This window comes from Physeter macrocephalus, chromosome 20, assembly GCF_002837175.3.
Source record: "Physeter macrocephalus isolate SW-GA chromosome 20, ASM283717v5, whole genome shotgun sequence".
Taxonomy (NCBI): Eukaryota; Metazoa; Chordata; class Mammalia; order Artiodactyla; family Physeteridae; genus Physeter; species Physeter macrocephalus.
In genome coordinates this window covers 39,324,573-39,352,226 of record NC_041233.1, presented here as the reverse complement: position 1 = coordinate 39,352,226, position 27,654 = coordinate 39,324,573, and the positions used below count along the sequence as shown (strand labels likewise).

Here is a 27,654-nt window from a genome sequence, read left to right as displayed (position 1 = left end):
AATTTTGGAGATTAATCCTTTGTCGGTTGCTTCATTTGCAACTATTTTCTCCCATTCTGAGGGTTGTCTTTTGGTCTTGTTTATGGTATCCTTTGCTGTGCAAAAGCTTTTAAGTTTCATTAGGTCCCATTTGTTTATTTTTGTTTTTATTTCCATTTCTCTAGGAGATGGGTCAAAAAGGATCTTGCTGTGATTTATGTCATAGAGTGTTCTGCCTGTGTTTTCCTCTAAGAGTTTGATAGTGTCTGGCCTTACATGTAGGTCTTTAACCCATTTTGAGTTTATTTTTGTGTATGGTGTTAGGGAGTGTTCTAGTTTCATACTTTTATATGTAGCTGTCCAGTTTTCCCAGCACCACTTATTGAAGAGGCTGTCTTATCTCCACTGTATATTCTTGCCTCCTTTATCAAAGATAAGGGGACCATATGTGATTGGGTTTATCTCTGGGCTTTCTATCCTGTTCCATTGATCTATATTTCTGTTTTTGTGCCAGTACCATACTGTCTTGATTCCTGTAGCTTTGTGGTATAGTCTGAAGTCCGGGAGCCTGATTCCTCCAGCTCCTTTTTTCTTTCTCAAGATTGCTTTGGCTATTCGGGTTCTTGTGTCTTTCCATACAAATTGTGAAATTTTTTGTTCTAGTTCTGTGAAAAATGCCCTTGGTAGTTTGATAGGGATTGCATTGAAACTGTACATTGCTTTGGGTGGTATAGTCATTTTCACAATGTTTATTCTTCCAATCCAAGAACATGGTCTATCTCTCCATCTATTTGCATCATCAGCTTTACTTCTCCATTTCCGATTTGGATTCCTTTTATTTCTTTTTCTTCTCTGATTGCTGTGGCTATAACTTCCAAAACTATGTTGAATGATAGTGGTGAGAGTGGACAACCTTGTCTTGTTCTTGATCTTAGCAGAAATGCTTTCAGTTTTTCACCATTGAGAACGATGCTGGCTGTGGGTATGTCATTTATGGCCTTCATTATGTTGAGGTAGTTCCCTGTATGCCTACTTTCTGGAGGGTTTTTATCATAAATGGGTGTTGAATTTTGTCGAAAGCTTTCTCTGCATTTATTGAGATGATCATATGCTTTTTCTCCGTCACTTTGTTAATATGGTGTATCACATTAATTGATTTGCGTATATTGAAAAATCCGTGCATTCCTAGGATAAACCACATTTGATCATTGTGTATGATCCTTTTAATGTGCTCTTGGATTCTGTTTGCTAGTATTTTGTTGAGGATTTTTGCATGTTATGTTCATCGGTGATATTGGCCTGTAGTTTTCTTTCTTTGTGACATCTTTGTCTGGTTTTGGTATAAGGGTGATGGTGGCCTCGTAGAATGTGTTTGGGAGTGTTCCTCCCTCTGCTATATGTTGGAAGAGTTTGAGAAGGATAGGTGTTAGCTCTTCTCCAAATGTTTGATAGAATTCGCCTGTGAAGCCATCTGGTCCTGGGCTTTTGTTTTTGGAAGATTTTTAATCACATTTTCAATTTCAGTGCTTGTGATTGGTCTGTTCATATTTTCTGTTTCTTCCTGGTTCAGTCTCGGAAGGTTGTGCATTTCTAAGAGTTTGTCCATTTCTTCCAGGTTGTCCATTTTATTGGCATATAGTTGCTTGTAGTAATCTCTCATGATCCTTTGTTTTTCTGCAATGACGTGTTTTATACATTGTGTTTCTTGTAAAATTAATCCATCTAACCTAATAATATAAGACATTAAAGTTAGTTGTTCAAACACTGATAGTCATGAATACAGCACTAGTAAATGTTCTTCCTCCAACTAATCCTCACCCTAGTTACTGATATAAATTATTTTTAAAATGAATGAATTAATTTATTTTTGGCTGCTTTGGGTCTTCATTGCTGCGCATGGCCTTTTTCTCTAATTGCAGTGAGTGGGGGCTACTCTTCGTTGCGGTGTGCAGGCTTCTTATTGCGGTGGCTTCTTCTTGCGGAGCATAGGCTCTAGGCGCATGGGCTTCAGTAGTTGTGGCACGTGGGCTCAGTAGTTGTGGCTCACGGGCTTTAGAGCGCAGGCTCAGTAGTTGTGGCACATGGGCTTAGTTGCTCCTTGGCATGTTGGATCTTCCTGGATTACAGCTCGAACCCGTGTCCCCTGCATTGGCAGGCGGATTCTTAAGCACTGAGCCACCAGGGAAGCCCCAGTATAAATTATTCTTAAGTATACAGTTTATTTAGCAATACATATAAAAATTAAAAAATATCTTAAAAATTAAAAACTAAAAAAATAAAGAATACAACATTAAAATGTTGCTATACTGACCAAAACTTAGCTAACTGAGGTAGCATTTTGGAAATCACTAGAGAAATTGCCCACTGTTTGAAAATAAGAGAAAACTTTGGGTGGGACAAAATTACAATCAGTAAACTTTCTTACTCAAATAGCTCTTGAATTTCTGTTTCACCAATTCTACTTTATCATAAATTATGTGAGAACTTATTTTAATATGTTTGCTTTACTTAAAAATAGGAATTACAGTAATCTTTTTATCATGTTTTCCTCATAGGGGGAAAACTCTTATCAAGAGCAGTTATGGATGCAGGAGCCCCACGGCAAACCTGCAGCCTTTCAGAAACACCCGTGGAAGACCTGGAGAGCCTCTAGCAGGTACCTTTGTTTAGGCAGCTCTGTCTGCATCAGTGCACCTTCCCTTTGCAGTTCATTACTTGGTGCCAAACTTGCTCTGACTTCAGGAAGAAGCAGTCTGTATTGCAATATCTCCATTGAGCCACTGACATGGGCCTGAAAATTGCTTTTTAAGTGGTCAGATGAAGCTAGCAGGTACTTTCAGATCAGCAGTGCAGTAAGCGGAGCCTAGAAAGATCATATTTGCTGGTAAATTTGGTGTTCTTTCTAGATGCCCCAGACCTAAGGATGGGGTGACAGTCAGTGATGCTGGTTGGAAGCCATTTCTTCCTGAGCTATGGACATTTCAATATTTCTACACCCTACATTTCTGCTACGTTGGTTTATTCTTCTATTTTACTTCCATGCAAATGTTTTTCCCCAGTCAACCGCTCACTGCTGAGTGGCTCAGCTCTAATCCCACCTCCCCGAACAGCTTTTTCCAGATCTTATCAGTCACCCCCCCCATAGATGCCCATAGTTGTTTGTCCATATCCCAGTGGACCTTGTATCTTTTTTTTTAAAAAAAATTTATTTTTGGCTGCATTGGGTCTTTTCTGCTGTGCTCAGGCTTTTCTCTAGTTGCGTCGAGTGGGGGTTACTCTTCATTGTGGTGCACAGGCTTCTCATTGCAGTGGCTTCTTTTGTTAAGGAGCACGGGCTCTAGGTGTGTGGGCTTCAGTAGTTGTGGCACGCGGGCTCAATAGTTGTGGCTCTTGGGCTCTAGAGTGCAGGCTCAATAGTTGTGGCACACGGGCTGTGTTGCTCTGCGGCATGTGAAATCTTCCTAGACCAGGGCTCGAACCCGTGTCCCCTGCATTGGCAGGCGGATTCTTAACCACTGTCCCACCAGGGAAGTCCTGGACCTTGTATCTTGTGCTTGCTTTCTCACTGGACTGCTCAGCTCTTAGAAGGAAGACGTTGTTCTTATCCATCGCTGACTTCCTCCTCCCCATCCCCAACCTCTGGGTTTGGCACAGTGTATGGACCTTGAAGGAACTTCATGTGTACTTGAACAGAAGTAAGGGACATTTGAGATTTTCTCCATCATGTGGTTGATTCTATCTTTCTCCCATAAATAAGTGGAGATTGGCTTGGGATCTCTGGAGTAGTCTGTGGCCCTTATAAAATCCAAAGGGGGAGAGAACCTTGGTTAAAAGAAGAAATGAAGAAGGACCAACTTCTAATTCTTTGCCAAAGCTCAGGTCATTTCTTCTTCTCTGAATTGCTCCAACTTGCTGAAATGGAAACTTCCTTTAATTTGGGATAGATAAGAGTAATTTTGGGCAGATAAGAGCCCTGGGAAGCTGTCATTGCCCACTGGCTTGGCAGGGATACTACTACAAAATGATTATGCAAGATTTTTTTCTGTCTACTTTGAATTATTTTTAAAAAACCTAGATTACTTGATTTAAAAACAATAGATCTGGGACTTCCCTGGTGGAGCAGTGGTTAAGAATCTCCCTGCCAATGCAGGGGACATGGGTTCGAGCCCTAGTCCGGGAAGATACCACATGCCGCGGAGCAACTAAGCCCGTGTGCCACAACTACTGAGCCTGCGCTCTAGAGCCCACGATCCACAACTACTAAGCCTGCGTGCTACAACTACTGAAGCCCACACACCTAGAGCCCATGCTCCGCAACAAGGGAAGCCACTGTAATGAGAAGCCCGTGCACCGCAACGAAGAGTAGCCCCCACTCACCGCAACTAGAGAAAGCCCGTGCGCAGCAAAGACCCAATGCAGCCAAAAATAAATTAATTAAAAATAATAGACTTAAAAACAATACATCAAGGTCTACTTCTGGCACTGCTGAAACCCAGAGTGTACAAAGGGGGCCTCAGGTGTCCCAGACAGCCCGGCATTTGGTATATGTAATGATTCACCATCTCTTTGGATTTGTTTGTCATTTGTTAATTACTTGGAGGAAATATTAGAGAGAATGAAGTTGTGCACTGGGGTGAAGACCTTTTAAAGGAATCAAAGAGCAAACCTTCACATGCCAGGTCTTGTAAAATCTCTCATGGGAAGATTACCTTAAAAAAAAAAAAGGGTGAAATTGATTAAACTTATTTCTGGCAAAACAAAAGAGGCTGCAGTAAATTCCTGAAAGGCACAGTCTCACCTCTTTGGCCCTGTACTCCTCCCCTCCCCTCACTCCAGTCCTCATCAGGGAGTGTAGGAGGCTAATCAGAGAAACAGAGAGGCACGTTATACCCCTAGCCCTCTTCTCTGCCCTGAGATGCCCATAAAAACCTGGGCAAGGAGAGACATCTTGACTGACTTCTTCTTGTTTGGGGGCACCAAGTCCTCACTTCCGGGAGACACACACACTGGTTTCCCTGCAGTGTCGGGGTCTTTCCTGCCCATCTGAGGAGGACAGGCGTTGTTCCATAGAGTCTGGAAGTCTCAGGCCCAGCAGACCCTTCCAACCCACAGAGTCCCTGTGCGCCGCGCATGGCCTGGGTGAAGGGAGGTGACCAAGAATGACTGGACTGGTCAGGGAGGGAGGAAGGAGGAAGGAGAGCACCCTGATGTCTGCGAGGCCTAGCGGGCTCCATAAAGGGTCAAAGTCAAGGCCTCACAAGCATGGCCCTGGCCGTTCCCTCCCTGCAAGCACCAGCCTCACAGATGTTTGTACGCGCTTTAAAATATTCTAACAGGCTACCCTTTCATTGCTTAACCCTCAGTATCCTTCTGTAACAACATCCTTGCATTTGTAGAGGACTGTGTGTTTCACAGCAGCACCTCGTATTCCTGGGACAGGCCTGGTAGGTACTCTGACCCCGGGGAGGCATCGGGGCATCTGTATCCTACAGCTCTGGGGAAAGGCCAAGCACAGCCTGTAGGGAAGAGCCTATGCTGTGCTAGGGACTGCTGAGTTTGGGGATGTGGACATGTAGGGTGGGGAGACTTAAGAGCAAAAGGAAGGCATTGGGAGATCCCCGCGTCATTCCCCTTCTGCTCCAGGGCGCACTTGGGACCCCCAGTGCGCTGCCATCCTGGCCAGTCTCTCCGCCCAGGGGAAGGAGGGCAACCTCTGAGGTCTGCCTGTTTTCCTTCCTCACACCGTTTACTCTCCACCATTCCCTCATCCCTCTCAACACACACAATCCTGTGCACTGACTCCTTCCTTTATTCTGGAGATGCTTATTTTGGGAATAAAAAGGAGAGGGAATGACTATGGATGGGACATGGGGTAGAAAGTCTCAGAAAATGAAGATCTCTTTGAGGTCAGAAAGGAGGTCTACTCCTCACAGGTAAGGATTCTGATTGTCTGATTGTCCAACGTCAGAATCAGACAGGAGCAGGTATCCTGTTGCTTTTCATCCACTCTGCATGGGTGAGTGTGAACAAGGAATAACAAGGTTTCACCAGGCCATGTTCAGTTGTATACTGTTGGTGTTTGAAAGGGTATTACCTTCAGGAATAGGGCTGCTTTATGCTCTGGTGGTGAGGGAAGATGAACTGGGAATGAGAAGACCCTTGTTCTAGGCTCAGTACAAAATCTATGTGTGACCTTGGATGTGTTATTGGACGCAAGTCTGTGTGCCCGACGCACGGTGAGGCCAAACAATACCAAAACTTCAGAGTTTGGAGCAGAGAAAGGTTTATTGCAGGGCCAAGCAAGGAGACGGGTTGCTCATGCCTTAAAAACCCTGAACTCCTCGAAACCTTTCATCAAAGCCCTTTTATAGGAAAGGTGAAGGAGGGGCGTGGTCAGTGATTGCAGGCTTCTTGGTGTCAGATCCTCTGTTCTTGAGGTCAGGTCATGGTCAGGTCATGATGTTCCTGTAAACCTCCACCAAAACAAATGTTATTCTCTGTTCTGACAAGAAAGGGCAAGGTCCCAAGGCTCAACTTTCATCCTCTGAGGTCCAGGCCCTGGCTAAGAGGAGGGGGTCCCTGCGTGGCCAGTTACCCTGCCTGGGAGCACCGGTCTAGCACCCAGTCTGTGTCCTCCCGCCGGTGCCCAGGTCCGGCTGAAGAGGCAGATCTCAGCTGGCGGCGCCCTCAGGGCCAGGTCCCCAGACCCTGCCCAGCGTCATCACTGAGGGAGCCAGGCCCCAGGACCAGCCCTCAGGCTTTTCATTTAAACCGGAGAGAATCATTTGTATAGGAGCAATAGAAATACATATTGTAGCAAACACCAATCAGGTTAATTCCCACTCACAACAATTGCCCTTTTTTGAGAACAATTGCCCAACTACAGAGGTGGATCTGAGGTAATGATGTGCAGTGTCTTTGCAGCTTAACCATTTAAACCGGAGAGAATCATTTGTATAGGAGCAATAGAAATACATATTGTAGCAAACACCAATCAGGTTAATTCCCACTCACAACAATTGCCCTTTTTTGAGAACAATTGCCCAACTACAGAGGTGGATCTGAGGTAATGATGTGCAGTGTCTTTGCAGCTTAACCCTGACCTCTGGCCACCTCCTAGGGGTAGACAACTGATCTAAGCTGGACCAATTTTTGAAACTTGAATGGAGAGACTGAAGCTATTACCCTAATGGCAGTGTCCATGTAGTCTAGTTGCTGAGGCCTCCACGGACTGTGACCCATGGAGACTGCTGCTGTCATTAGGTCCTGGAGGTGGGGATGGGGGAGAGGTTCTGGGCTGCTTCAAGGTCTGGGCCCAGCCAGTGGGTGGCCCTGGCGAGGACTCTGGAGCTCTGCAAGACACAGCCCTCAGCCTGTCCCTGGGCCCCCAGCTCACCCGCTGGCCTGAGGCTGGAGGGCCCCAGGGAGAAGGCTGCGACCTGCTTCTCACTGTGCTTGCCGCCGCGAGGACCGCTGCCAGGCTGACTGTTGGCAGAGCGGGACCGCTAACCACTGCCCTACGGGTCTCGCGCTAACGGTGGCACACTAACGGTTGCGCTAACGGCTGCGCACCCGCTCCGCCTCTGTTACAGGTTGTTCACTTAGCTAGCTGCTGTCTCTACTCCCTCTGATGGCAAACAGGGGACTCTGAGACACTGAATTGTATCTGCCTCTGTTTCCAGTAAACTCGTGATCAACTTTCATCTCTCTCTGCACTCCAAAAAAAAAAAGGCCAGGTAAATTTTATTAATGCTTTTCTTAAAAAAGAGTCAATATAAAATTAAAGCAGAAAAGGAGACTGAACTTTGCTAACACAGTTGGAGTAATTGGTGGCACTGGCAGCAATGGGAGAAGAGATTTAGTTGATTTTCTGTGGTGGTTAAGTTTTTGCTAATCTCCCGATGATGGAAGCTGCACATTTTTTTTCGAAGGAAGCAAGAAGCTGCTGGACTTCTAGTTCTCCTGGCAGCAACCTGTCACAAACCAAGGATCTGGGGAATCTTCAAATCACCCCATGATCCCAGTGAGAAATACTTCTGAAGGATGTTTAGTGGTCAGTCATGAGTGTGGCAAAAACTGACAAGCAGGAAGCTTATGTGTTCAGTGAGAATAACATTTTTGTCTCCAAGAGATGTTTCATTTTGAAGATGTGTGGTCCCACCTTCTGCTGAAAGCACTGGTTCCCCTGTTGAAGCTTGCTAGGAATTACAATGGTTTCGATTCAATTCAAAGCTTCTTTTATTCTCCTAAGAATTTCATGAAGCTTTCTCACCAAGGGAACCCACACTGGAATTTCCAGGAAGAAATAGTTTCTTAATATAATTTTTCCCAATGGAACAGTATATTGTATAGGACGGATGAACTCTGACTGTTCATAGTGGTATACTCTGGATTTTCCAGAGAGCTGGGTAATCAATCAGCTAGATCAAACCCAGGAAATACTGATGAGTGAGCTTGACCCAGAAGTTATGGACTAATTTTACATGAAAGATGGTGTTACTGCAAAGATGTCATTAATGAGAGTAGAACTCGTGCTAGATTCTGTCATGGATGTCACACAGTTCAATCCTTGTGGGTATTCAGTGAGTGGAATGAAATCATAGGGATCTTACTGGGCTATTCATGTCACTCCAGAACCAGAATTTTCTCATGGTAGCTTTGAAACAAACTTCGTATGAACTCTTATAATGACCTGATTAGGAAAGTTGTGGGTTTTTATGCCAGGAAAATTTTTGATTACCCTGTTTGTCAACAGTGCTTTCTTTGCCCCACAAGATTGAAAGTTTTAAATGCCTTGATTACCAGAGGAGTGCTATGTTCAGTCATTACAATTTTGTTTTTACCAGTTTGGCTAAGAAATGGTAGTAACAGCAGAATTAAGAAAAATGAAGTAAAAATGCAAAAAGAAAACATATAGAAGGTGATGGCTGCTTTCTATATACTGATACTGAGGTCCATGCTTTCTACAACCACTACCTTGTAGTTGCAGAAAGCCCTAGATGTGATGACAGTGTAATCATTTTGGATTGCATGCATTATTATACCAAGGAGTTAGATATCTTGCATGAATGCTCTCTTGTGTGTTTAGGTATTCTGTACCACTCTTGCTGTGAAAATGAAGTGCATATAGAAAAACCCTTTACTATATGAAACTTTATAACACTTGTGAAAACAATTCAGTTTGGTTTATGCACAGCTTAATATTTCTCCAGGTATCAACCAAAATTTCCCATAGACAAAGGTTTTGTCCTCATTAGGTGTTGGCCTCAGCCTAACCATCTGGGATTGTTCTATTAAATTGTGGTCAGAATTTGTACATTCTAGTTACTGTTACTTTCTAGAATGTATTCTCTACTAATGTTATTGAAACCAATTTCTACTTCATACAGATGTTTTTCGTATACCAATTAGTTTTTCTTCCCCGGATCAAGTCCTCCTAAGAAAATGATTGCAGTTACTCATTTTTTGTATTTTACTATCTTAACATTATTGCTCTTTACATTCCTAGTCCTTGAATTGATTTTTTTCTTACCTGGGTGTCTCCCCTGCAACCCTCAAATAAAGCAATACACTGTTACACTGTGGATTTATACTAATCTTATACCCCATAGGGGAAGCTGGGGTAGATCTTGGGCTTAATAATTCATTTAAGGTTAAGAGAATTTGGCTTCCTTGTAAGTGGCATGGGCTCTTTTGGAAGATAGTGACAAAATAAACTTCATTCGTTGATTATCAAGGATGACCCATAGACTGTTGTAGATTGTGATGTAGATGTACTGACATAACTGTACAGAAACCATTTGCCATCCTGTGCTTCCCAGTAAATGAGATTAGCTTCTCGTGAGCACTATGCCTTCACTAACGTGTGAAGTAGTGGTATGCAAGGATTTTTTTTTTTTTTATCACCGAGTTTATTAGCAGGGAGATTTAGCATAAAGGTTGTATTGGATTCAGTGAGTCAAGCCGGCTTGGATCATTCACTTTAAGTTTTACATTAGCAGCCATTTCTATGAATTTCCAGTGACAGTTTCTTGTAAACTTTGGTTTCAAGCAAAATCAATGTCTTTTTCACCTTGTGACTTAAAATCCTGTGATTTTGTGATGCATATGATAAGTGTTCTGACTTCATCTGTGTCTCTCAATGTGATGTTCCCTTCACCATGGCTTCATAGGATCAAGTGAATGACTGCTAGAATGAGAGCTGTCCAGGTTATATACACAGGGAAGCAGAATGCTCTTCATAAAACATAACATACAGAATTCTGATAGTCAATTAGAAATGTCTGGAAATATAGGCTTTCAAGAGTTAGCATCTTTTAGCTATGTTTGCAGATATTGTGGCATTTGAGCAGCCAAGAGAACAGCAGAGTTGACTAAATTTTGTATTTCTTCTTGTCCTCAAAATGTTTTTTTGATTCTTTTTGGGTTGATGCAGTCATGTTTTGTTCCTTCTGTATTTATAAATGAACCACAGTTCTTTAGTGTTTCTAAACAAAAAATCTACTTTGCTTGAAATCAAGTGGCTGGAATACTATTTTGACTTAAGCATGTTGTTGATTGAAAGTTTCACTTAAGAAGCTTTCAATCGATGTGATCAGCTTGATTCTGTAGTTAGCACAGAAGTTAACCTAATTAATTTCTGTAGTTAGTTAACCTAATGTTTCAGTGTCCTATTTTGAGGACCAATGTTCAGAGTGAATTTTGTTCTTGAACAAAATCCTAGTAGATATCCTAGTAGATATGATAACATTTGTTGGCTCAAAGTCTGATTTTTTCCTAACCCGTTCAGGAATTCTATCTAATGTTGAAAAACTGCACACATTGGTATGCAACAAAGCCTAGAAAAGTGAAAACTGTAGATTGAATAGCGATATAAATTAATCTTAGTATTATTGAAGAGGGAATTTTTGGTACCATAATTTCTCCCCTCATGGTGTTAGATTTAAATCAGTTGAAATATATTTCTGTACCACAATTTAAGTGTCAGTTAGTTTGCTCAATTAAAAAAATACTCACGAGCTTGTTTTCTCTATAGTGGGCAGAGCATCTTATCTCTGAGTTGTGCCCAGTGTGGGATGCTCGTGGAGTCCTGCACATCCATTGCTGCCGGTTACTTATTAGCTATGAACACTTTCCCGCCTAGCTTCTGAGGTAGTGCTTATTCTGTTAGAGGAAGAAATGATCTGATGTGAGAGACACTGGTGGTAATAGAGCTTAGGGAAGGGTGTGGTAGAAATCCAGAAGGTGGGCATGGTCTTTAGGACCCAGGCCCTGGAGAGTAGGCAGTGGAATCCTTGAGACATAGGATGCAGAGGTGCTAAAAGTGAACCTCACTTCATTGATTTCATGTTTGTACCTGTCCTGTGAGCAAGATCCCAGGCTGAGCATTGTGAGAAGTGCCTGCCTTCAAGGACTCACCTCTCCTGCAGGGCCGCTGAAGTGGGACTTATGCCAAATTTGTATTTGCAACAGAGAAATGTCCCGTGTACCTGTGAATAGCATTGGCTGTCAGTTACCTTTGGAAAGGGTCTGTCCCAGAGGAGGCTTACCCTTCCTTTGTGAAAGGAATTCAAAAGCAGAGGGACAAAGACTTCTCCTCACCCCAAGTGGTCTCCTCAAGCCCTGCTGACACCTGGGCGACAAGGGTGGCTTGCTTCTGGAGCTCACAGGTGGGCTGGCAGCTGCACTGACAGGGCTGATGGGAGTCAGGCCCTGGACCACAGGCCTGCGAAGTGCAGCCCCAGGAGTGGGGTTGGAATTCTAGTCTTCTGAGCATCCTCTGCCTGGACTAGAGAAAATCCTTGTAAAATAGACCATAGGCAGATGATCTCAATAAAGTCTGTAAAATGATGAGTCTTTTTTATACGCTTTAGCCTGGCCTCCTTGTCATTTTGTATCATGCAAACAGGAACTTTATTGTATATAGGCATACCTCTTTTACTGCACTTCACTTTATTGTGCTTTGCAGATATTATTTTTTTTTAACAAATGAAGTTTTGTGGCAACCCTGCATTAAGCAGGCCTATCAGCGCTGTTTTTTCCAACAGCATTTTCTCACTTCGTGTCTCTGTGTCACATTTTGGTAACTCTTGCAATATTTCAAATGTTTTCATTATTATTATATTTGTTTTGATGATCAGTGATCTTTTTTTTTTTTCAGGAAGAATTTTATTATTGTAATTTGAAGTAGAGGATCACTCTTTATAAATTGTTATTGTAGCTTCAAGTAGCACTTACTAATGGTCATTCTTTTTTTTTTTACATCTTTATTGGAGTATAATTGCTTTACAATGGTGTGTTAGTTTCTGCTTTATAACAAAGTGAATCAGTAATACATATACATATGTTCCCATATCTCTTCCCTCTTGAGTCTCCCTCCCTCCCACCCTCCCTATCCCACCCCTCTAGGTGGTCACAAAGCACCGAGCTGATCTCCCTGTGCCATGTGACTGCTTCCCACTAGCTGTCTATTTTACGTTTGGTAGTGTATATATATGTCCATGCCACTGTTAACCATTGCAGTTGTTTTAGAACTCCACGAACCGTACCCATATAAGACAGTGAACTTAATCGATAAATGTTGTGTGTGTTCTGACTGCTCTACTGACAGTCGTTCCCCCATCCTTCTCCCTTTCCTCTGGCCTTCCTATTCCCTGAGACACAACGATCTTGATATTAGGCCAATTAACAACCCCACAATGTCCTCGAAGTATTCGAGTGAAAGGAAGAGTCTCACGTCTCTCACTTTAAATCAAAAGCTAGAACTGATTAAGTTTAGTGAGGCAAGCGTGTCCAAAGTCAAGATAGATCTAAAACTAGGCCTCTTGTGACAAACAGCCAGCCAAGTTGTGAATGCAAAGGAAAAGTTCTTGAAGGAAATTAAAAGTGCTGCTCCAATGAACACACGAATGATAAGAAAGTGAAACAGCCTTATTGCTGATATGGAGAAAGTTTTAGTGCTCTGGGTAGGAGATCAAATCAGCCACAACATTCCCTTAAGCCAAAGCGTAATTCAGAGCAAGGCTCTAACTCTCTCTCTTTTTTTTTCTACACATGCAAGCTTTCCGGGGAATCAGTGGGAGGGAGGGAGTGTGTACAGAGCCTGCTCAATCCTCTGCTGCTGGCCTTATGCGCCCACAGCACCACCCTTGCTGACAACACCCTGGCTCGCCCCTCAGGTAGCCCGGGGAGGCCACAGCACCACGGCCCAGGAGGGGGGCATGGCTCCTGCCTACCTTTCCTGCATAACCCACTTGCCCATTGCCCCGCACATTCACAGGGGAGCTCCACTGTAATTGAGGGCTGCCTTGGTTTTCTCATCACTTTCTTTGTCATCTTCCTCGGTCCTAATTGTCTTTAATTCCATGAAGGCCTAGAGAGGTGAGGAAGCTGCAGAAGAAAAGTCTGAATCTAGCAGAGGCTGGTTCCTGAGGTTTAAAGAAGGAAGCCATCTCCATAACATCAAAGTGCAAGGGGAAGCAGCAAGTGCCGATGTAGAAGCTGCAGCAAGTTATCCAAAAGATCTAGCTGAGATAATTAATGAAGGTGGCTACACTAAACAACAGATTTTCAATGTAGACAGAATAGCCTTCTATTGGAAGAAGGTGCCATCCAGGACTTTCTTAGTTGGAGAGGAGAAGTCCATACCTGGTTTCAGAGCTTCAAAGGACAGGCTGACTCTCTTGTTAGGGGCTAATGCAGCTGGTGACTTTAATTTGAAGCCAGTGCTCCTTTACCAATCTGAAAATCCTAGGGCCTTTAAGAATTATGCCCAATCTACTCTGCCTGTGCTCTATAAATGGGACAACAAACCTGGATGACAGCACATCTTTTTTTGTTTTTTTAAAATAAATTTATTTATTTATTTTTGGCCGTGTTGGGTCTTCATTGCTGCACGCAGGCTTTCTCCAGTTGCGGTGAGCCAGGGCTATTCTTCGTTATGGTGTGCGGGCTTCTCCTTGCGGTGGCTTCTCTTGTTGCGGAGCACGGGCTCTAGGCGCGGGCTTCAGTAGTTGTGGCTCGTGGGCTCTAGAGTGCAGGCTTAGTAGTTGTGGTGCTTGGGCTTAGTTGCTCTGTGGCATGTGGGATCTTCCCGGACCAGGGCTCAAACCCGTGTCCCCTGCATTCTTCTGGTGACAGCACACCTTTTGATAACATGGTTTACTAAATTTTTTAAGCCCACTGTTGGTCTCAACAGTGGGCTTAAAAAATTTCTTGCAAAGTATTACTGCTTATTGACAATGCACCTGGTCACCCAAGAGCTCTGATGGCAATGTACGAGATTAATGTTGTTTTCAAGCCTGCTATTGCAACATCCATTCTGAAGCGCATGGATCCAGGAGTAATTTTAACTTTCAAATCTTATTATTTAAGAAATACATTTCACAGAGCTATAGCTGCCATATATAGTGATTCCTGTGATTGATCTGGGCAAAGTCAATTGAAAACCTTCTGGAAAATATTCACCATTCTACATTAAGAGCATTCGTGATTTGTATTTCTTCTTGTCCTCAAAATGTTTTTTTGATTCTTTTTGGGTTGATGCAGTCATGTTTTGTTCCTTCTGTATTTATAAATGAACCACAGTTCTTTAGTGTTTCTAAACAAAAAATCTACTTTGCTTGAAATCAAGTGGCTGGAATACTATTTTGACTTAAGCATATTGTTGATTGAAAGTTTCACTTTCCTGCTCATGTCAGCATGAGCAGGAGTTTGGAAGAAGTTGATTCCAACCCTCATGGATGACCTTGAAGGGTTCAAGACTTCAGGAGAGGAAGTAATTGCAGATGTGGTGGAAACAGCAAGAGAACTAGAATTAGAAATGGAACCTGAAGATGTGATTGAAATAGTACAATGTCATGATATAACTGTGACAGCTGAGGAGTTGCTTCTTTTGGATGGGCAAAGAAAGTGGCTTCCTGAGATGGAATGTACTCCTGGTGAAGAAGCTGTGAAGATTGTTGAAATGACAATAAAGGATTTAGAATAGTACATAAACTTAGTTGGTAAAATAGTATCAGGGTTTTAGAGGATTGACTCCAATTTTGAAAGAATTTCTCCTGTGGGTAAATGCTACCAAACAGCACTGCATGCTACAAAGAAATTGTTCATGAAAGGAAGAGTCAGTTAATGTGCAAACTTCATGTTTGTCTAATTTTAATAAATTGCCACAGTCACTCCAACCTTCAGCAACCACCACCCTGATCAGTTAGCATCTATCAACATCTAGGCAAGACCCTCCCCCAGCAAAAAGATTGCAAGTTGCTGAAGGTTCAGATGGTCAGCATACCCTACAGTATAGGGTAAACATAACTTTTATATGCACTGAGAAACCAGAAAGTTTGTGTGACTCACTTAATTGTGATATTTGCTTTTTTATGTGGTCTGGAATGGAACCCACAAAATCTCTGAGGTATCCCTGTATTGATTTTTATTTCTAATCCCTAATAGCACCTAGTATAATATTCTGCACATTAATTCTGACTAATGGATTTATCTACCTTATTTTTGGTGAAAATTGTTGCTCCATGAGAGTATCTGTTTAGGTTTTGAAAAAGACATTAGATTTTTTTCTTTTGTATACTATTTGATATATATTTTATGTAACATATGTCAGTAATGAAGCCCAACATAAAAATGAACATCAGTGAACTTACGACATAACTTGAGAGGCTGTCTTTGTGTTATTCCCAGGTCTCATCCCTTCCTGCTTTGAAATCCTGAATTTTGTGCCTAGTATATACCCATAATTGTCTGATGTATGTCTGTATCTCCAAACAATATAGTGCCTGGATTCTGCAGATACTGGCTTTGTTTGGGAGAAAGTGGTACAGTGGTTACCAATAATGGTTTTGGAATCAAACTGATTGTGTTGAAATCTCAGATGAACCATTTCCTAGCTATGTGGTCTTGAATGCATTATTTACCCTCTCTGAACATCTACAAATGGCAGTAATCCTTCCCACCTCATCTCCCTCCTAAGGTTGCCCTGAGGATTTAATGGAATAAGAAATGTTAAGGACCATGTACATTCCTAGTCCATGATTGACCCTCACAAATGTTACCTCCTTCCTCCTTCTGCCTCAGACTCTCTGGGAACTCCTGTGAAGCACACTCAACCCTTCACCACTGGCACCCACTCCAAGATACCAACCTTGAAACAACAGAGAACAAGAAACCTGTGGAATGAACAAGGGCCCCAGGCTGTATTTACAGCCCTTAATCTGTCCACGCAGGGAAGACAAATGAGGCAGACAGCGGATAGTGGGTGCCATTACCGGATCATTAGTTAGCAACTTGCTTGTCCTTGACAGGAAATCGTTAATCATTTTCAGATGAGTAGAGAACTGCAGAACCTTCTATCTGTCCTCCCTCATTCTGAACCAGTGTGACAGATGCTATTGTCCTCACCAGAGTTTCCCCTCCCATGGTGCCTTATCGAGATAAGTGACCGGGGTGCTGCTGCCTTGTGATCTGCTGAATGCAAGAACCTGAACTTAGAAGAGGTCCAGGGCCAAAGGCTTCCAGGGCTGGAGAGCCATGCCAGGAACCCAAAAAGATAAATTAAGACTTCTGGAACAAGATGAGAGGATGAATAAACTATTTGCTTTGAGAATGGACACACTGTTCCAGAAAAATCAACTTTAGCTGCCAAAGTAACCCTTTTAGAGTTCACAAAGAGCCTCATCAGGGCTCCCACATGCGAGCTCGTGCTCAGGGGTGGCGTTTGAGGCTTCACAGTAATCGAGTGGTGCAAGGTTGCTGAGCTCCTAGCACAAAGGAGGAACCAGAGGACCAGAAGGCAATAGTTAGTGTCCAAATGAAAATATTTAGTAAGAGGCTGATTTGCATTTCAAACCAACATCTGACTGGTTCCAAAACTCAGGCCTCCTCTATGACACCATCTTGTGTTCTTCAGCAGGGTGACAGGTCGCTATGAACAGGACAGCCTCTGGCCAGTAGTGTCTTAACCACTGATTGCCTACTGCCTTTAAACACCCACAGGTTCTTTGTGCTGAATAGATGTTGCATGACACATCTTTGGCCTTTTTGCATGTATCTAATCTTAGAGGCCCGCTGTCTCTTGTTGAAATGATTTCAGATTGGCTAAGGTTTAAAGGCAATGACACATTCATTGTTAGAAGTGAGAGGGAAGTCCACATTTTCCCCTGTGCTGATCAGGCAGAGAGACGGTCTCAACCAATTCATCAAGGTAGGAGACTTTCAGGAAAAGGACATGGCTGAAAGTTCTAAAAGCAGAAGGAAGGAGGCTTAGCAAAAAGAAGCAGAGTAAGGTGTCTACGTGGAATCTCCCATCTAAGTTGATAGGTAAAGGCCATGAGATACGAAGGAAATGAGCAGAAAACATTGTTTTGAGTCCTCAGGTCTTGGCAGGAGAAGAGAAGACTTCACAACCTGGAGCTGGGTAGTCAGGTGATTGGGTTTCTGTACTTCCAAGAGCAGCCTGTGCAAACTGCAGTGCCTGGCCCAAGTTATGGGGAGGCAGCATGGTGACCGAGGCTACAGTTGAGTTGTTTCCCCAACAAGAGACCTAGGGTTGGATGCGACTATTGGTTTTGCCAATCCATTGTGCTTAAGGTGAGGGGCACATGAACAATATTTAGGAAATATCTTAAATAGCCTTAGATTTAAAACTAAAATTATTGTCACAAAATCATATGTGATTCTTATTCTCTGATAGAATTAAGAACAAATTTATTGGTATCTGTATCTAGAGAGTATTGGTATCTAGAGAGTAGATATTCAGATTAGGGAAACTGAGGTTAAGCCCTAAGCTACAATTTTTTTCTTGTTTCACTTGTACCTCATCCCTTACATCCCTGCTTTAACTGCCCCCTCCCAATGAATTATTTAAAAGAAAACCCAGATATTATATCATTTCATTAATAAATGCTTAACTATGTATTTCTAAGAGAAATGGGTTATTTTAAAAAACATAACAATTTTACCATTATCACACTAGAAATATGAAAAATAATTCCTTAATATCATCTAATATCCAGTCATTGCTAAAATTTCCCTGATTCTTTTTGCACTAACTAAAACACTGCACTATATATATATCTCTCTCTCTCTCACCAAAAAGTTCCCCCTCCTTCTTTTTTCCCTTTGTTATTTATTTGTTGAAGAAACTGGGTCATTTGTCCTGTAGAATTTTCCACATTCTTCATTTGCAGACTTCACTCTGTTGTGCTTTTCCTCTACCTTGTTTTGTATAAATTAATAATTAGATCTAGAGGCTTGATTAAATTTGGATTTTTTGTAAGACTATTTCCCAGTTGGTGCCGTGTCTTTCCTATTGCATCTCATCAGGAGCACTGGAAGGCTGGCGCCTTTTTTTTTTCCCTTTCAGGATGTGAAGATTCCTCAGTGGACTCAGGTGATATCAGCCTGATCCATCCAATAAGAAGTTTCTCATCAACCTTGCACCCAGTGGATTTGGCAGCTATTGATGACTATTGCCAGGTTCATTATTTTATTAAGGTTGCAAAATGGGGATACTCTACAACAGTAATTTCTCTCTACATTTATTAGCTGTAATTATTCTATAAATAAGAACTTTTGGTCATCAGTTGGTTGGTTTCCCTGAAAGATAGTTTATACAGGAAAGTCCAGATACATTCTTTCCAGTTATTTACTAGTTTTCAGAAAATTCTTTGGTGTTTTAGCAATCTCCAATGTGACCAATGCAGTCTTTTTTTTTTTAATCATTATTGATTCACGGATTTTAGCTTCTTTGATATAGTTCAACTCATTGTAGGCATTGTTCTTTTTGATGCTTAAACTGTCCCATCCTTGGCCATTGAGAATTCTTTCAAATTGGCTGCTAGGTCCTTTTGACATTTCCTTTGTAGTCTTGGTTAGCTTCCTTGCTTTCTGGTATGATATGATAGTCTAGAATCATCTCAAACATTTTCTGCAGAGACCTGAATACTAAGGTCTGCATGCTACGGGTTATTATTGCTACTTGGTTTTCACTGTCTCTAGTGAAATTTTTTCAGTGGAAATATATTTTTTCGCTGAGTTCAAAAATACATGTTTCTTTTTACTTGAATAAGAAAAATACACAATGACCATATGTGCATGGGTTTATTTCTGGGCTCTCTATTCTGTTCCATTGATCTGTCTGTTTTTGTGCCAATACCATATTGTTTTGGTTACTGTAGCTTTGTAGTATAATCTGAAGTCAGGGAGTGTGATACCTACAGCTTTGTTCTTTATTCTCAAGATTACCTTGATTATTTGAGTTCTTTTGTGGTTCCATATAAATTTTAGGAGTATTTGTTCTAGTTCTATGAAAAATATCATGGGTATTTTGATAAGGATTGAATTAAATCTGTAGATTGCTTTGGGTAGTATGAACATTTTAACAATATTTATTCTTCCAATCAATGAACATGTGATGTTTTTCCATTTCTTTGTATCATCTTCAGTTTCCCTCATCAGTGTCTTATATTTTTCAGAGTATAGGTCTTTGACCTACCTGGTTAGTTTTTTCCTAGGTATTTTATTCTCTTTGAAACTGTTTTAAACAAGATTGTTTTCGTGCTTTTTTCTGATAGTTCATTATTAGTGTATAGGAAAGCAACAGATTCCTATATATTAATCCTGTATCCTGCAACTCTACTGAATTCATTAATTATTTCTAATAGTTTTTTGGTGAAGACTTTAGGGTTTTCTACATATACTGTCATGTCATCTGCAAATAGTGACAGTTTACTTTTTCCCTTCCAATTTGGATGCCTTTTATTTCTTTTTCTTGTCTCATTGTTGTGGTAGGACGTCTAATACTGTGTTACATAGAAGTGGTGAGAGTGGGCATACTTGTCTTGTTCCTGATTTCAGAGGAAATGCTTTCAGCTTTTCATCATTGAGTGTGATGTTAGATGTCAGTTTGTGATAAAGCAAATGACTAATAAGTGGAAATAAACATAATTAAAATGGGTGATAAATAATGTAAGGAAAAAAAGGAGCAATCTAAAGGGGATCTAGAGTAGAATGAGTGGCAGAGAAGGCCTTCCTGAGGAAATGACCATTAAGTGGGTGACTGAAGGAGGAGTTGGGGATAGGCCAGGCAAAGATGTGGAGGAAAAACATGGCAGGCAGGGTGAACCTGATGGGAAAAAGTGATGAGGCAGAAGAAGAGATAACATTTCAAGTAGTAAAAGGAATGTGAGGCTAGATCTTGTGAGCAAAAAGGAGGGTGACAAGAGATATGATGGGAGGTGTGTGTGAGGGGCAGGTGACAACTATCTGGTGGGACTGGGAACTCAATCCTAAATTAAAGAGGATGCCACTAAAGAGTTTAAGCAAGTGGTGTGATCTAATTTATTCTTTAATATATCATTCCAACTTCTGTGTCCAGTATGATTTGGGAAGTATAAGAGCAGAAGCACTAAGACCAGCAGTGGGGATGATTGATTGCATACATCCAGGAAATTCATGACAATGGCTCAACCTGGGGTGGTGGGGTGGAGGTGGAGAAGAGAGAAAGGGGTTGAGCCCTTTGAGAGGTGGAATAGATCAGAATTATTGGATGGAAGGATTGGACTGGATGAGAACGAAGAAGGAGGTCTCCACAATAACTCTTTGGTCTTGAGCACAAGAAAATAGCTTACTAATGGTGACATTGAAAGAGCATCAGGTTGAGGGTGGGAGAGACCATCACTCTGGGACATTTTGAGATGACTGTGATGAGAAGTGGAGATACAGGGAAGTTTGTCTGAGTGCATATACTTGAACCTCTGAAGGTATCAGTCTAGAGGTTGTGGACACAAACAGGACAGGAGGAGCTTACCCAGGGGAAGGGAACCAAGTGAGTAAAGAGGCTCTAGGACTTAATCTGAGGAACTCCAACCTCATGGGCTCCGGGAGAATAAGGTGCTAGCCAAGAAGATGGGATTCTTTTTAGCAATTGCAGGAGTAAAAAGTTAATTTTCCTTAATTTATATTCACAACATTTCGGAACAAAAGAGATCCTGGAGATATGTAGTCTGCCTCTCCCATTTAGTAGAAAAGAAAAGAAGTTGTAGAATTCTGGAAGTTGTAGAAGTCTACTGCCTTCCAGCCCTGTACAGATAGCCTGACTCCTGGAATAACACTGACCTCCACACCGAAGGAGGAAGTAATCAGTTTAGTTCTGTCCATGATTTGTCAGTGATTTCATCAAGATATAATTCACACTTAATTTTTTTCCATCTCCAAAATTGGTGCCGGTCCTTACTAATAGCTGCTTTTCTACGGTGATTCTAACTCAAGGTAGAAAAATTAGCTTGCATATGCAGAAAAAAAATGAAACTAAAAGTTAACACTATAAAGTGGCTCTTAGAAGCCCTTCTCTAAGGTGAAAGATGGTTATCTCCTCCCTGTTCTGCTAGAAGCACTGTGGCTCTCCTTGAACATCACCACTGTCATCTTTGGAGCAGTATCTCTGAAGCTACTTGTAGGTCTTACTGGTGTGAGAATTGATACTACTGATTATAGGAGGCAGATGCAGCTATACATGACCATCGTTAATGCTGTTTGCCTCATTTTCTTCTTTTCCCTCTCTCTAGGCATGTGGTAGGATTGCACTTCTTGGTTGCCTTGTGGTTGGGTGGGGCCATGTGATTCCTTCTGGAGAATGAGTTATGAGTGGAAAGAATGCTTCACCTCCAGACCAGAGCTTTTAATTGCTGATGTGAGATCTCCGTAGTGCTCTTGCCCTCTGCGACAATGACTGGAATCTTGGAAATAGTGGCCACTCCATCAGGCTGGATTGCTGAGTGACTCTGAGGAGCAGAGGCTCCTCGCTAACCCAGAATAGGCATGTGGCATGAGAAGACATGGGTCTTTGTAATGTTAAGCACTGAGATTTGGAGATTGTATGTTACTGCAACATAACTTAGTCTTATGCTGACTGATACCTGGTTATTCTGTTGTCTGCTTTTCAGGGGCTTAATGGGCAGCCTGTATATTTAGTTCTTCAAGGAGACACAGATACTTCCATTTCCCTGATTCCTCAAATGCACTTCACACACCGAGGAGGAGGGAGGGTTGGGATACACCGTGGTGATCTTTTCTGCCAGTAATAAGTAGACTAGATATATAGCCCTTCCTGAAAGAAGTGGTCTAAGGGAGGAAGAAGGCTCAAGGAGTGAAAAAAGCAAACAAGCAAACAACAGAAATCTTTGCCATCAGGAATGGAAGAGGAGAGGGGAGATGATCAGGGCTTATGGGAACCACACAGTAGAGACCAACCCCCAAAATGATTGTGAAATTTTCATGGAGTCCACATAACTGTTTCTTGTTACTTCTTGTCTCTTTTCCCAAAAGGAGCTGGAAAAACAGTAACCCACTCCATATTTGGTAAGAGAAAGAACAGATCTAGCAAAAGTAAACGGCAGCAACATAAATTCCTGGGATTTGAGATGAGTAGGGCTTTCTCATACAGAGGGATGCCTGGAACCTAACTACCAAGAGGGTGAAGTTAGGAGTTCACAGTTACCACAGCCCCTCCATCTCTGGGCCTCTAGTTTCTGAGAGAAAGCCCAGAGGTCAGGAGCATAATTTGCCAGATTACGTTCTGATGTTGAGCAGGAGCACTCATGCCCAAAGCCTGAACCGGAGGACCTGAGGTGTTTTGAACAGGCTTCTCCCACATTCTCCTACAGCCTCCCTGACCTCCCTCTAAGCCACATCAGGTGCTTCCAGTATTTTCACCGACTACTTAATTTCCCATATACAAATCCCTGGGTGTTCTTACAGGGAACTCAGCAGCTAAGCACACGTATGGATTCAGTTTTGGAATGGCCAGGACTTTGTTGTGTGTGATCAGATATCTATCGGTGTCTCTCAAGAGAGCGGCAGATGTTGATATATATAGGTGTATGAGAAGGAAGTTCCTAAGGAACGTAATTCTTGACTGTTTTGACTCTGGGAGTCAGCTTACCTTTTCCACAGAAGCTGTTCGAGTCTGTTTTAAATGTTGAGATATCATCCATCTTTCCCACCATTATGGCCGAATCCTCTTCGTGCCAACAACTAGACCCCAGGAAGACAGAGCTGGTCCAGGACTCCCCAGATGCATTTGCTGCTCTGCTAGAGGCATCACAGCGGATGGACAGAGTTGCACTCTCATCATTCTACCTACTCTTGTGTTTTCCAGGGCACACTTGCTGCCTTGTTCCCATTACGTACCAGTGGGGCTTCCCTTTTAAGTGGCCAATAACAGAAAATTAGTACAGCATTTTGGGTCAGCTGTGAATGGGTCTCAGGTCTTGGCTCTAGATCTCTGAGATTCAGTTTTCCTCTTCTATGGACCCCACTGAGTTGTTGTGAGATGGAGAGAGACACTGGATGCGAGGAAACTCTCTATATTCCTGGTTCATTTGTGTCGCATGTTAGTTATCACCATTGCTACTGCTGGTTGTGGTGTAGGTAGGAGAAAGGTAGAGAATAGCTAAGAGAGTGGAAAGGTGGCAGATTGTACCCTGCTGATCTTTTATGGGCTTCCCCTTTTGCCTTTTCCCACAGAGAATCATGTCTCTCTATTGCCCATTTTCTTTGTTCTCTCCTCTGTCTCCATTCTGGGCCACTCAGCTCTGGAGATAACCCAACCTCTTCCAAAGTGACATTTCTCATGATGATAGTTATTGATATTAATGTTATTAATAATCATAAGTCAATCTTTCCTGCTACAATTAGTTACCATTATTGTTACTGGTTGTTATTTATATATTATAATTATGTCATTATGCTGTGCAGGATCTGATATCCTTTTCATGGCCAGTCAGTTTAATATGTGGCTCTTACTATTAAAACTGTTCCTGAAAGAATCAGCAGGGCAAAGACACCCCTGGAAGTGGCTACAGTATCCTTGTGAGCATGTCTACTCCAAGTGTTGCAAGTCCATCGTGTTTTGTGGCCTGTCCTAGCTCTGGAAGACAAAAATTAATTACAGACTAGCCTGCAAAGCAGAACAAGTAGACAACTAAGTGAAGGTCTGTATCACTGAAGTCACAATTTACAGGTAATAGGTCACAGATGATAAGGAGGAAAGGGATCTCCAGGAGTTCCACTGAGGAGGTAGCATTACATCCTATCTGGGCTCCGAATGTTGATTAGTAGATGCAGTTTGGGGAAGAACATTCATGAGTGAGGTGACAGCTTTCACAAAGGCACATAGTATGTTCAAGAAGCGGTGAACCCTAAAAGGGTCCATAGACTGCATCTGACTCTCTAACCATAGACCCTGGCAGTCCACGCTGTTGGGGGGACGTCTCTGCCTTACTAAGATCTGTGATTCAGCTCCACCTGAATGACTGCGCTGAAGTGAAAATTGGGTTACAGGCTCTATTTATCAGCTCTCCAGATAGTACTCGGAGGGAGGGTCATTGAACTCCTCAAGAGGAAGGATGGGGCAGTGACCCAGGGCAATTCACATCATGTGTCTGTCAGTGGATGCCAAGCCTGGATACAGTTTTTCCTTGTATGAGCAAACATTAAAAAGAAGTTTCGGTGGAATAATCCTGCAACCCAAGGAAAATAACATGTTATCTAGAGGACTTAGAGAAAGAGCAGATCTCTAAAATCATTTACAGGAAAGAGAAAAATGTTTTTGAAAATATCTGTTTGGTATCCTCAAAAAGGAGACAAGAAGACTTGAAGACTATGGAATGAGAGCGGAAAGCCACAGGGAGAACATATGGGTTATGGGGAGGGTAGAACCAAACTTCAGGGTGAGATGAGATGCCTCAAAGTTTTGTCCACCTACTTGTATTTGCCTTGGTGGAGAGAGAAGTCCATGTGAAATCAAGTGCAGCGGCAAGGATGGTCCTGCTCCTATCAAGGGTAGACTTGACAGTGCCCCAAGAATACCGAATATAAACCATTTAGCACTCTGCTTACATCTCCTGTTACCGCCATCTCCAATTCTTAATCCATGCCTATCTCCTACACCCTATTGGAAACTTAGCTAGAAAAAGGGAATGCCTAGAAATCTCAACTCTTCCATATTTTGGCCGTAGCCTGAGAGATTCTAACTGCAAGCCAGCGGTCTCTGACAGACCCCTCCCAATGCTGTGTGGACTTCCCTTTGTAGAGATACGCAAGCAGAAAAAAGACGCCACAAACCTGGTTTCATTTGGAATCAGAGCAACAGACTGACTCCAAGAAAAAGGAGAAATCATTTGAAAGTCTGGATTTGAATTCTCAATAAAATGTAAGAGTACTGTGAATTTATAAAGGAGGAAAAACTGACAAATGAATGGATTTAAGGTGAAAAAACATAATTACCCAAAACGAAAATGGCACAGAAGCAATGATGAATAGATTAGGTGTTGCAGGAACTTTTCATGAGCCAATAATTAGTTGGTAATTGCTATATGGCTGCTAAAGCATAACTTAAAAGTCCTCCCACAGGAAAAGGAAAGTTGTAGAGGTATAAAGATGATGAAGACAAAGACAAGAAGCTGAGGTTAGATCTTCGGAAGTCCATGTACTGAGGATAACAGCAAGAGAGCCACAGATGATATGTGGCACACACACGAAGTTGCAGAATTGTTAGAGAAAAGTTAAAGAGTTATGGACATGGGTAACGTGGAAAGTTCAGAAGTGTTCGCAAGTAGAACAAAACTAGAAATAAATGACAGAAAGGTAAGCGGGCATATGTTGGAAGCTCAAAAATATTTTTAAAAACAACTCTTTATGTCACGGAGAAAAACAAAACTGCAATTACAGGCTATTTAGAAAATAATAATAATATGTGGCTGAAACTTAAGGAACCGATAATTATTTTACTGAAACTGTTCCAGAAACTGCTGCAAAAAGAAATTATTGCCAAATCCCTTTAATGGATATGGCATAAGCCCGATGACATAATAAAAATAACACTTAAAAATTAACCTGCAGAACAATCTTCAGGATGAATTATTCAGTGCTGTATAGATGTCAGTTCTTTCCATTAATATGCAAACTTAGTATAACCCTAGTCAATATCCCAACATGATTTTATTTCGATACTTAACCAAAAGATTCTGAAGTGTATCTGGAAGTGAAACATGCAAGGAAAGCCAAGAAACTTCTGGAAAAGAAGGTAATTGTCTGGTAATTGCTGTATAGCTATTAAAGCACATCACAATGTTTCAGTGATCCAGATAGCCTTGAACTAACCTCAGAGGAGACAGATCAATGGGGAGAGATGGAGCAGAAACATGCACCCAGAAACAGATGTATATAGGTAAGAAGATTTCTAAAATAGTGAAAGTGGTGTTTAAATCATTGTAGCACAGGTTTATTACTCAGTAAAATACATTATCTCAACTCGCTACTTATTTGGCAAAATGCTAACAACAAAAATTACAACAATGGTAATACATTTAGATCCTTATCAGATTAATTAAATATAAAATAATAAAACCAATAATTATCAGAAGGAAATCCAGGAGAATAATTTTGTAATTTTGGGATGGGGGAGGCTTCTTGAATTAAGATCTTAGAGTCAGAAAACTTAAAGGAAAATTTGAAAAATCTTCAGATGGGACAGGAAAGAATGCCTACAACAGAGAGAACGAAACATATGATATCCCAGTAGGATGTCTTTCCACTTGTGTGCTGGATTGTCCGCCCACACGTGCTTGTGTGTACTCCTGCCTCCTCCTGCCGCCCCTCTACTTATGCAGGAAGGTAACTGCATATCCTGCTCACACATCTGACTGCTTCTACCCCAGCAAACTGCAACTATTCCTAGGTGTTTTGCTATTGGTTGCCTTTATGGTCATTCCTGAATAATGTTCTATTGGCAAGAGGTTTTAAAGCAACAGAAAACCCAAGGTTTGATGGATTTACCATCCCCTTTATTTATGTAAAATGGCTTCCAGTAAGGAGTTCTGCTACAATTGGCTGCCAGTTTATTTAAGGTCCAATGGAACATGAAAATAAACAAGTATTAATCCTGAGAAATTTTTTTGTGGAATTATGAAAACAGTCTGTTATAAAACACATCCAGATGTCAGCCAGGACTGAGTCAATTAGAATAATAGCTTCAAGTAAAATCAACAAAGGTCAGCCAGTCAGGCTGAGGGGTGAAATCTCCAGAATACCCAGTTCAAAGGGGCAGGGGAGGCTGCTGTTATGTATGCCCCAGCCTTGAGCTTTGTCTATGAAACATAATTGTTTAAATGATCTATAAAGAAGAAATTATGGATCCCACAGATCAACATAACTTTTTAAAAAGATTACTTTTGTCACAGCTTAGGGCAGATTTATAGAAGACCAAAATAAGAAAGAGTGTCATTTGAGAATGAGCAGAAACTTTGAAAGAGTAAAATGAAAAAAACAAACCCAGCTTCCCCTATATTTGAAAATTATTAAATTTTTATATCAGTAAAAATTTTAACTTTATAGAGAACTATGAAAAAAATTTCCTGTTGATACACTAGCCCAATTTTTCAAAAATTGTGTGTAAGGGTAATCACTGGAACGTTTAATATTAAACCCTCTGAAGTCATCTAAATAGTGACCTGTGGAATGCTGGTTAAATAAATGATGGCACACTTGCATAGTATAACAAAATGCAAATGTTGACAACCACAGTAAACCTGTTTGTGAACTGCTAGGAAAACATGTCTAATATATATTAAGTATGAAAGAGCAAGTAACAGAGGATTAAATATA

General features: G+C 41.6%; 1 protein-coding gene and 2 pseudogenes across 8 annotated transcripts in view; all 3 read left to right on the top strand.

Moving 5' to 3' along the window:
• The window catches only part of ZNF485 (zinc finger protein 485), a 586,403-nt gene that overhangs the window by 206,005 nt on the left and 352,744 nt on the right, over positions 1-27,654 (top strand). For all 8 annotated transcript variants that reach the window (XR_008616207.1, XM_055081189.1, XM_055081185.1 and 5 more), the window contains one exon: positions 2,535-2,635. Coding sequence is in view for 7 of the 8 variants with exons in the window: in XM_055081189.1 (XP_054937164.1) it covers positions 2,535-2,635 (101 nt within the window). In the remaining variant the exon portion in view is untranslated. The remainder of the gene's footprint in view (positions 1-2,534; positions 2,636-27,654) is intronic.
• LOC102993592 (S-adenosylmethionine decarboxylase proenzyme-like) lies at positions 5,836-8,844 on the top strand (annotated as a pseudogene).
• LOC112064206 (tigger transposable element-derived protein 1-like) lies at positions 12,678-16,271 on the top strand (annotated as a pseudogene).